This window comes from Schistocerca gregaria, chromosome X (genome assembly GCF_023897955.1).
Source record: "Schistocerca gregaria isolate iqSchGreg1 chromosome X, iqSchGreg1.2, whole genome shotgun sequence".
Taxonomy (NCBI): domain Eukaryota; kingdom Metazoa; phylum Arthropoda; class Insecta; order Orthoptera; family Acrididae; genus Schistocerca; species Schistocerca gregaria.
This window is the reverse complement of record NC_064931.1, coordinates 243,060,184-243,072,185: the sequence shown is the minus strand read 5'-3', so window position 1 is coordinate 243,072,185 and position 12,002 is coordinate 243,060,184. Positions and strand designations below refer to the sequence as shown.

The 12,002-nt window shown below is 37.2% G+C and overlaps 1 protein-coding gene across 1 annotated transcript in view; it reads left to right on the top strand.

Moving 5' to 3' along the window:
• Nucleotides 1-12,002, top strand: part of LOC126298015 (uncharacterized) — a 78,907-nt gene that overhangs the window by 20,990 nt on the left and 45,915 nt on the right. Inside the window, exon 3 of the mRNA XM_049989338.1 lies at nucleotides 3,592-3,720. Coding sequence (XP_049845295.1) covers nucleotides 3,592-3,720 — 129 coding nt within the window. The remainder of the gene's footprint in view (nucleotides 1-3,591; nucleotides 3,721-12,002) is intronic.

Here is a 12,002-nt window from a genome sequence, read left to right as displayed (position 1 = left end):
TTACCGCCGCAACAAAAAACGCCTTTGTTTTAATGATGTCCACCCCAAATCGTATTGACAGTTATGCTCTGTCCCCTGTTTCGGGATAATACAAAACGTGTTGCGCTTCTTTGAACTTGCTCGATGCACTCCGCTTGTTTTTGAACACATTTTAAGCTGATTTCTGAACTAATTGTAAGTTGATTTTTGAATGCGTGCGTAGTGTATATGCTGTCTCTGCCAGCGGAATCTTCGTCGAATCTAGAAATAAAAAATCTTCCGGGGACAAAAGGGGACGGGGCTATACGAACTAAGCTGAATAAACACGAACGAGTAAATGCCAATCACTGTTTGTTTATGTGGTTGATTAGGTTTGCGAATGATAAGCATTGCTATAATTGTTAGCGAAATCCATAGATTCAGACTACCTCAGTGGAAATAAACGACTAACAGGAACAACTGGTAAGAAATATTACAAATAATCTTCTTGGTGTAACCAACAAAAGCCGGCCGTGGTGGCCGGGCGGTTCTAGGCGCTTCAGTCTGGAACCGCGCGACCGCTAAGATCGCAGGTTCGAATCCTGTCTCGAGCATGGAAGTGTGTGATGTGCGTAGGTTACTTAGGTTTAAGTAGTTCTAAGTTGTAGGGGACTGATGACCTCAGATGTTAAGTGCCATAGTGCTCAGCTCCATCTGAACAAGTTAACCAACAAAATGAAATTTTGACAGAAAATTTTTGCCAGAACGCTACACTACTAAGGGCGAATAGTACAGTTCCAAGTTGGTAGCCGCTTAAGTTCTATTTTCGGGAAAGCAAGGAAAACGAGTTGTATAAACACGAAATAACACCTAACCGTGGTATAAACGTGGGTTAACTGAACAGGTGATTTTGGCAGGGTTAGAGAAGTTAACATGATAATGATTTTTGACAACTGCAGGATTAGTTACAGAATTAGTGGTGACAAGATTGTTTGTTAGATCGAGGGAGGAGAGGAAACGGGGACATCACATAAATTATATGGAAAAATATTACGTCTCTATATTTGCATAAAAATTTCGTACTACTACTTCTTTTCGATCTCATGCTCGAGAAACTGGAGAATGTAACTGAAATGTGAAACTGTTTCCTAAAATAAAACTTTTAGCTTCTAACAGGCTGAATAGGCATTCGATACTGGTACTATGTGAATTATGTTCTGCCGTGTTATTTATGTAAATGAGGTAGATAAAAATGGCCACTTTGTATGCCAAAACGGTCTTGCTTATAGATTCTTTCGCAAAAAGGAAAGCACGTATTGTAAAGCTTTAGCAATATTAGGGAGAAAAAAATGCTGGTACCTAGGGACTGAAGAATTGCGTACTATCGTGCTTGTCTCTTGCCTTTACTGGTTTTATATTTCCTATATTTAATTTTATGTCACAAAAAAGAGAAAGTTAGTAGCTATAAACCAATAAAGAGTGCATATTTTCTGAAGAGTTCTTATTCTCCCGGTCACAAATAATCTCACCCAGTATTAATTGTTAGTTTATTTATTAATTTTTAAAGGTGGTTAGGATGCCAAACCGGCCTACTGGGAGTAGGAGAGGTACCACAGCACATTTTAATTACCACTGTCCTGAATATAGGTTTGATTCCATTCCAAAATATACACGTCTGAATCCCACAGAGTGAAATACTGTGGCGTCCGATCGAAGAAAGACCAAATAACATGTCTTTCATTTCTTCGAACATATATGTTTTATGTATCAGACCCTTCAGAAAGATGTGAGCTACAAAACGAACACAATAGTTAAAAAACGATTTTTTAAAATTTTTGACTTCCTATGTCAAACGCTCGATAGGGTGGGGATGGGAGGGCACTATCAAGTTTTTGCCCCGATTAGGATATATCGTAGATTCTGGGCTGACTCTGTTAATCCTTTCTGGTAAGGATCCCAGATCACGCAGCTGTAACCTATCCCAAAAGATGACGCACAAGCGTAATGTAGGCAGTCTCTTTAATGGATCTGTTACATTTTCGAAGTGTTCTGCCAATGAAATGCAGTCTTTGGTTTGCCTTCCCCACAACGTCTTCTATGTGTTTTTCCCAATTAAAGTTGTTCGCAACTTTAATTCCTAGGTGTTTATTTGAATTTACGACCATTAGATTTCACTGATATATTGTTACCGAAGTTTAACGTGATCCATTTAGCAGTCATATGGTGGATGACCTCATACTTTTCAGAATTTATGGTCAGTTGCCAAATTTCACACCGTACAGGTACCTTTTCTAAATTGTTTTGGCATTTGTTTTTAACTTCTGGCGACTTTACTAGACGATAAACGACAGCATAATCTGCACACAACTTAAGACGGATGCTCAGATTGTCTCCTATATTATGTAAATAGATAAGGAACAGCAGGGGGGATGTGGCACTGCCTTGGGGAACGCCAGAAATCACTTCTGTTTTAGTCGATGGCTTTCCGTCAATTACTACGAACTGTGACCTCTCTGGCAGGAAATCACAAATCCAGTCATATAACTGAGACGATATTCTATAAGCATACAATTTCACTACAAGTCCCTTGCGTGGTACAGGGCCAAAAGCCTCCTGGAAGTCTAGAAATACGCAATCAATTTGAAATTCCTAGTCAATAGCACCCAACACTTTGTGTGTGTAAAGAGCTGGTTTTGTTTCACAAGAACGATTTTTTAAAAAAAAATCCGTGTTGACTATGTGTCAATAGACTGTTCTCATCGAGGTAGGCCTAATTCATAATGGATGTGTGCTTGTAGTTTAGTTTATTACTCCTGCTACCTTTCTTGAATATTGGTGTGACTTTTGTAACTTTACAGTCTGTGTATTGCATATACATAATGAAAGAGATCCGCTACTGTACCACTACACTATTGATGACAAAGTGTGTGAAACAGCATCTATCATAAAATTTCTAGGAGTAACTATCCAAAGCGACCTTAATTAGCATGACAATATAAAACAAACAGTAGGAAACAAAAAATGCCGGACTGATTTCGTAGGAAGAATCTTAAGTAAATGTAACTCATCCACAAAGTAAGTGGCTCTTGAGGCATTTGTCCGACCTATTCTCGAGTATTATTCATTATGGGATCCTAACCTGGGATGGTTTAGTTGGTGCTAGAGTATTATAGAGATGCTCAGCAAACTCCATTGGCAAACATTACAACAGAGGTCACTAATGAAATTTTGAGAGAATACTTTCTGGGAAAAATTGGATAACATATTACTTCTTCCCACATGCCTCTCAGGAAATGACCCTGATGAGAAATTTAAAGAAATTTGAACTACGGTAATACAGAGGCTTGTCGACAATCATTATTCCCATGCGCCATTAAGGAGTGGAACAGGGATGGTGGAGATCAGTTATTGATATGAGAAGTATCCTTCGCCACAAGCCGTTAGGTGGTTTGAGGAATATGATGTAGATTTGCCGATACTGCAGTCCTAGGGGGAAAAAAGACACGGAAAGTCTGACTAATTATCTGTAATCCCATATCATAGCGCAATAACTTTTTGATTACCTAACTTGTTCTGTGCCATTACTACCTAGCATAAATTGACATGTTGTCCTGGACTAATTTGTGTTTATAGGTATTCAGGACATGGAGTGATTATGTCATCTGTGGCAAAAGCAGCTCCTGTAACAGCTGAATCCACTTCCTGTGAGGCTACATCTCAATCGCCATTGATTAAACGTACCAAGAAACAAAAGGGAGAACGGTAAGTTCTTTTTCAGAACTGCAAGCAATAAACAGAGGACTTGTAATCATTTTAAACTGCCTGTGTGATTCCGATAAAGTAGAGAGCTATGGACACACCCATTTACCTTTACTTTTATTATTTTATAAACTGTTTCTGTGAACTTGATAGAATTATTATGGAAGAGTTATTAACTTCCCATGCAATGTTTATCAGTTTAATAGTCATCCTCTTTTTAAACTCTGTCATCCTAATGTATCTACAGGAAGAAAGGGTACCTGAGGCACGTTAACTGATAATGATTTATCACTGTTTACTAACATAAAATACAGATGTATTCTATTTAATATCAAGTGTTCATGATTTTTTTCTAAATTTCAACATGTGCAATGCATATTATTTTCCATAGTGCTTGAATATGATTCAAAATAATTTTGGATGGTAGCTTCAGTTATAGATCAGAAAGTAGATTACTATTTTCCTAAGCTTTTGTGGAGGCTCTAAAATCTCCAGCATTGAAAGAAGGCAGTTTAGGTTTTACAGGTTTCCCAGTACGATTAGATTTATTTATTTGTCTGTGTAAACCTGCTTCACAGAGCATATATTACACACAAGGTAACTGACAGAAGTAACTTTTGTAGCTGTTGTTTTACGAATATTAAACATACGTTATTTAAATTTTTGTTAAGTGAGAAATAACAAATTTGACTATATACTGTACATTTACAACTTATTCCTGCATGTTAAAAGCACGATCTACATGTTTTAATGCATAGGATACCACAAGATTGAATAAAAGCAATTTTACGGTCGGTAAGCTGTCACAGACTTCAAGTTTTATAGTTCAGGATGAAATTTTATTTGTCTTGGTAATTTGTTGCATAGTTTGTTTTTTTGCAAGGTATACATCTTTTTGGGAAAAGATGGTGTTGCAGTGACTAACATGTATATTGCTGTGTGACCTGGTACTGTAATAATGGTCAATTCTGTTTTCCATAAAAGTGTTTTCTCTCCTTATTATACTTTTTTGTCTTGCAAAACTACTTGCACTATATAAATGCAGGGAAGGGGTAAAATTTTTAGATCTTAGAACGTAGTTTCGCATGCTTTTCTGCTGCTTGCTTCCTTGTTTAATTATTCTTATAATTCCTAATTCCTAAAAACTGTTTTGCTTTGGTTCACATTCCCCCAGAAAATGAAACTGCACTTCACTGATGAATACACGTGAGCAAGGTATATAACCCAAACTGTTCCTACACTAGTGTTATTGCAAAACTATCTTACTACATAGCTCATTTTTGCTAGTTTTGAATTTAGAGATGCACTATGACAGCCCCAGTGAAGATTTTCATGAATATGAATTCCAATAAATTCAGTTTCAGTAACAGCACTATATTTTGGGTATCCTTACACATTATGTGTTGTGCTGAATAAAAGAAATATGAGTGAATTAAGTGGCTATAATAATGAATGTTTACATGTTTTAATTAGGTGTGCTGAAATTACTGTGACAGCACTTTCCAAAAATTGTATGCCAGATACCACCTTTATTACACATAGATGTATGTAGCTTCAAAACTTCTTTAGTTTATGCTGTAACAAAAGTTACCATTTTTGAAAATAAATTAATGGTGGTGTGGTATTTTGAAGAATTTTATAATATTATAAAATTCAGTTATACAGTTTCCAAGAAGGTTAATTACATATTGACTTTTATATGATAACTTTTTTTAAATATCATCATTTCAAATATATTACCTCCAAACCTAATATGTCAAATTACCTTGCAGGGTGTGATTTAATCATTAAAAGTGAAACTGGGCACAAAAAGGCTACTGCATTAATCTGCACCCAATGCATTCCTGCCAAGTTTCATCAAGATCATTTAGTGGTTGTTAGTTAACATACATCTGTACTTAGAAAGATTGAATCCTTCCGAAACGTGGAATCTTTATTTATTGTACAAATCGATTTTGTTGTAAAATCTTCTAAAGAGATAAAAACGATTTTTATTGAGCTCTAAGCAATTCTTAAACTTGGCTTAATATTACGATACTGTGAATGAAATACACCGACAGAAAAAAATCAGAACACGAAGAAGGAGTTGTGAGAGGTGAATAAAAGTTGGTAGGCATGTTACTACATCTCTAAGATGATGTATATTCAAATTTTGCACCAATTGCATAGGAGTGCCACTAGTAGCACCATTGTGAGAATGCAGATCAAGTTTGCTCTAAATACACACTGTAACAGCATGAGGGTTAGTTACCTTTGAGCTTGGACATGATGAGTTGATGTTAGTCAAGCATGCATTTAAAGCAACAGAGACACCATTATCAGCACCCCACTGAGTTTGGAAGGGGTAGTATAATAGGGCTACAAAAAGGTGGATGTTCCTACTGTGATACTGCAGAAAGACTTGGCAGGAATGTAGCCTCTATACATGATTACTGGCAACAGTGCTCGTGAATATGAATGGTCAAAAGAAACCCAGGCTGCAGACTGCCACATGGTACTACTGAGAGGGAAGACCATCATGTTTCCTATGTGGCTCTGGTACATCGTTCTGCATCTGCAGCTCTAATCTGAGCAGCAGTTGGCACCACAGTGACACAACAAACTGTTACAAATCACTTACATTAAGGAAAGCACTTAGCCAAATACCCTGTAGTGTACAATCCACTGAACCCAAACCACCACCTTATGCCACTTCAGTATTATCAAGCAAGAGCTGTTTGGAGGGCAGGGTGGAGATCTGTTGGATTTTCTGGTGAAAGATCATTCTGCCTTGGTGCCAGTTATGTCCATGGGTTGATCTGAAGGAGTCCATTTCAGTGCCTGCAACCAACTTGTCTGCATGCTAAATGCATTGGACCTACGCCTAGAATTAGGGTCTGTAGTGCAATTTCATATGTCAGCATGAGCACTCTCATGGTTGCCCCATGTTCACTGCAATTTTGTACCTCAATCTGGTGATTCAACCTGTTGTGCCGTCATTCATTAATAGCATTTCAGGTGGTGGTTTCTAACAGGATAACGCTTGCGCACATATTGCTGTTGTAGCTGACAACAGTCTGCGGAGCTTTAACATGTTGTCCTGGCGTGCGTGATCACCAGATCTATCTTCAATCAAGTGCATATGAGATGTCATTGGATGACAACTCCAGCCTCATCCACAAACAGTATAAACTGTCCCTTTATTGACCGTCTGAGTGCAACAGGCCTGGAACTCTATCCTATAAACTGACATCCAGCACCTGTACTACACAATGCATGCATGTTTTCAGCAATGATGTCAACATTCTGGCGGTTGCACTTCTTATTTACATACTAGCATTTCACATTTGCAATGGCTTATCTCTCCCTTACATTAACCTGTGATCTTGCAATGTTAATCAATTAAGTATGTTATCTAGACAAATACATTCTTAAAATTTCACTACTCTACATTAATTATTTTTTGGTGTTGTTTTTTTTTTTTATCGGTGTATATTGTTTAATTGGAGAGGCATGAGAAATACGAAACTTTTTGGATAGTTGGTAAAATATTATTTTTAAAAATAATGTAATATTTTAGTTTCATTTCAATTCAGTATACTTTACCTCGATTCTGTTATGATAAAGTATTTAGATTGAAAGAGAAAGACATTTCTGTCTTCTCTCCTTGTGGTAGTCTTACAGTGTTGTTTCATTGGTGATATGAATAGGAAGTAATTTGGAAAATAGTAGCCTGACATGGGTAATCAGTGGATATAGTTATTTGAATAAAGTTACACAAACACTTCCTTGGAATGTTACGTAATTTGTTGTGTATGATACATGGCTACTAATTTAAATTAGGTAATAATACAATATACCTGGAATCTATGTACTCCAGTCTAAATATTGTGTAGTTTTAAGTTGCAAAATACATTATCATTAGGCTGCTATAATGTTGTTTTTGAAGACATTACGCATTGAGTAAAGTGAAACACAAGTTGTGAAACACATTTGAGCCAGTGTCTCAGTGTGCCCTAAGTTAGTTTTTCACACTCATACTTTCCATTTTGCTGTATAATTTTATTTAAGGATAAATTTAGTATTTTAATATAACATTTTCCTGATTCAGAACCAGTAGGAGCTGGAAAAGAAGCTGTTATTGGCACTTTCACTGACTGTCCTATGTTGTACCCTTTGGTCCAACTGAGAAAAAAATATTTATGGATCTGCAGAACTTCAGAGACTATATCAAGATAAATGATAGGCACGAAGATAGAAATAACACACACAAAAGTTAAAGCTTTATACACCAACAAAGCCATCAGCTACAATTTATCCTCATTGGGGACCTGTGAGTTTACACATGTGCAGAAGTGCAGACAGTAGCAGCTGAGTAGGAGAAACAGAGATACTGCCTACAGTAAAATTAAAGAGGCATTTGGAGAAAAGAGAAGCAGTTGTATGAATATCAAGATCTCAGGTGGAAAATCAGTCCTAAGCAAAAAAAGGGGAAGCTGAAAGGTGGCAGGAGTATATAGATGGATATAGAGGGTCTATACAAGAGGGATAGACTGGAAATTAATATTATAGTAAATGAAGAGGACATATATGAAGATGAGATGGGAGATATGATACTGCAAGGAGAATTTGAGAGAGCAATGAAAGACTTAAGTTGAAACAAGTTCATGAGAGTAGACGACACTCTGTCAGAACAATTAATAGCCCAGGGTGAGACAGCTATGACAAAACTCTTCCATCTGGTGTGCAAAATGTGTGAGACAAATGAAATACCCTCAGAGTGCAATAAGAATTTAAGAATTCAAATCCAAAAGAAAACAGTTTCTGACAGGTGTGAAAATTAGCTAACAATCAGTATAACACATTCTAGTTGCAACTATTAAATTTAATAGTTTTCAGAGGTGTTTCATGCAGTTTGTGGTGAAATGATTATTTAATAAACTTCTGGAACGTTCACTCGCTGTGTTTGTTAGAGTTTTCTGTGCATTGAAGTCATTTAGTAAATTTTGTGCTTTAGTTTTCAGCTGACATTTCTTCTTGTTTCAAGTGAAATATTTCAGTAAAATTTGCATTCAGTGTTTTAACTTCATTTGAATTTTTGGTTTTATCTAATAATTTTGTAAAGTTTTGTTGTTATTGGTATTAGCTGTGGTGTAGTAGTAGTAATTAAAGTAGTTGCTTTCTTAGTAGACAGATAATCTTGAGACAACTGTTGTTAGTTCTATAAATAGATCTACTGGTGTAACTGAATTTTGGTAGTATAGACATATAGTTTTCTTACAGTAACTGTAAAATTTTACCATGAGTGAGAAATGAGGACTCTGTCATAGGTTTGTGAGTTGTGGGTTACAGTGTGGGATTTGTTCAAAGTATTTTCATTTGGGGGGGGGGGGGATGCAGTGGGGAAGCCAGTGGGCATTCTAGCAAGATCCTCTCCTGGGAATGCAGAATCTGTAGCAGAAATAAGTTGATAGAGGAGCAGGAGCATAAGATATGTGCCCTTCACGTGCAGTTACAATGCACAGAGGAGGAACTAGATACGTTGAGAAGGGTGAAGGGTGGTGGGGAATGGAAACTGGCTGTTGGCAAGAAGGGCAGCTAGGAACAGGAGCTATTCAGACAGTTATCCTTTGCCTATATGCAATAGATCTGACCAACTGTCAGAGCTGATTGGAGAGTAGCCTCTTGTAGCTGTATATGTAGAGAGCATGCAGCCATCTTCAGCAGTCAGGAGGCCTAGGTCAGTTGCAAAGCCTAACAGAAAGAAGAAGGTTCTGCTGCTAGGTAGTTCACACAATATAGGTGTGGGCCAGCAGTTGCAGAAAGTGTTAAGGAGTGAGTACAAGGTCACCAGCATTGTGAAGCCTAGTGCAGGGTTGGCTCAAGTGACTGACAGCATAGGGGTGTTTTGCAGGAATTTTATGAAGGAGGATCAGGTAGTGAAAGTGGGTGGAGCAGGGAACAGTCTTGATAGGGATGGGAAATATGATGTAGGTGGTGACCTGGTAAAGATAGCTGCTAAAACTGGTGGCACTAATGTGCATTTTGTGCAACTGTTTCAGCATCAGGATTGGCCTCATCTTAATGCTGTTAGGTGCGTTAACATGGGGCTGGGGAGGGTGCTGATGGCAGAAGGCACAGGTCACATCTTGGTGGTGCCAGTTGGGTCTAATGGCAGATCGGGTTTCACAGTGCAGGGCCTGCATCTCAGTAGGTATGGGAAGGGGAGGCATGAAAAGCTTAAAGGTGACAGTGTAGTGGATAGTGGCGGTGGGATCAGTCATGGAAAAATTCCTGTAGTAGTTGGTGTTAGAGCTGCACCTTTTATAGATTAAAGTCAATTTACAGCGATACCTGCTTAAAGGAAGTCCCTCTAACGAAGGGCTCACCTTCAGAGGATGTAATTTTCCCAAGTAGAGAAGAAATTAGCATATTTCATAAAAATGTAAGAGCTATCGGAGATAAAGTTAGTGAACTGCTTACAGATGGTGACTGTGAAATTATTGATATTTCAGAGCACCACTTAAATAATTTGACAATTCAGAGGCTTCTTTACCAGGATACAGATTAGCTGGCTGTTTTTCAAGGAATTCCTTGTGGGGTGGGGGAGTGGCTATGTACATAAGAAACAGTATTTCATTTGAGTCCATAGATATTTCACGGCACTGCACTGAACAGATATTTGTATGTTGTGCAGGGGCAGTTGAATTTAGTGAAACTAAACTTCTAATTGTTGTTTGTACATCCCCTAACTCTGACTTTGGAACATTTCTGATCAAGCTAGAGTGGGTCCTTGGTTCACTTTGTAGGAAGTACCAGAAATTAGTTATATGTGGTGACTTCAATATAAATTTGTATATGATTGTGCAAGAAAAAGGATGTTAGTAGATCTCTTAAATTCATATGATTGTGTTTTTCCAACTAGGGTGCAGGGGAACAGTAGCATAGCCATAGACAATATTTTTATTCATTCTTCATTACGAGATGGGCATTCTGTTAGTAAAAGGGTGAATGGCCTTTCAGACCATGATGCACAGATTTTAACGCTAAAAGGCTTTAGTACTCTGACAAATGTCACATTTGATTACAAACTATGTAGGAAAGTTAATCCAGCAGCAATAGAGTTTTTTAAACCTTGTCAAGGAACAAGAGTGGGAGGATGTTTATAGTGCAGATAACATAGATCATAAATATAATGATTTTGTCAACCCATTTCTCATGCTCTTTGAGAGTTGCTTTCCATTAAAATGTTCTAAATGGAGTACTAGCAGTAATAGGCAGCCCAAGTGGCTGAACAGTGTGATAAGGGTATCATGTAGAACAAAGCGGGAATTATGTCAAAATGTTAGACGTAGTAACAATCAAGCTACAGTAGCACAAACAGTATTGTAAGGTGCTTAAAAATGTTATTAGAAAGGCAAAGAATATGTGGTATGCAAATAGAAAAGCTAATTCACAGGATAAAATTCAAACCATATGGTCAGTTGTAAAGGAAGTATCTGGTCAGCAGCACAAGGTCAATGATATAAAGTCAGCTCGCAATTAAAATAATTGTGTTACTGATAAATCAGATATATGTACAGTTTTTAACAATCATTTTCAGAGCATTGCTAGTGAATTAAATAAAAATATAAATTCTACAGGGAATCATATAGCTTTCTTGGCAAATGCCATTCTGAGAGTGAGGTCAGAAATACTTCTGTGTTATACAGACAAGAGGGAGATTGAGTCAATAATTAAATCACTGAAGACTAATGACTCTCATGGTTATGATGGAGTGTCTAGTAGAATATTAAAGTACTGTGCTGCACATGATAGCCCTGTATTTAACCATATTTGTAATTTTTCCTTTACAAATGGTCAGTTTCCTGAACAATTAATGTATTCAGTAGTAAAGCCGCTTTGTAAAGAGGGAGAAAGGGATAATGTAGATAACTTTAGACCTATTTCTCTGCCATCAGTGTTTGCTAAAGTTATTGAAAACGCTATGTATATAAGGATAATTGATCATTTTATACCACATGATTTGCTATCAGATGTGCACTTCGGCTTTAGAAGCCGTGTAACAACTGAAAATGCTATATGCTCTTTTCTCTGTGAGGTACTGGAGGGGTTAAACAAAAGGATTCGAATGCTAGGCATATTTTTTTATTTAACTAAGGCATTTGACTGTGTTTATCTCCCAATATTGCTCCAGAAGTTGGATTATTACGCAATACGGGGAATAGCTCGCAATTCGTTCACCACTTACTTTAGCAACAGACAGCAATAGGTAATTATTCACAATGTTGAGAATGGCTGTCTGA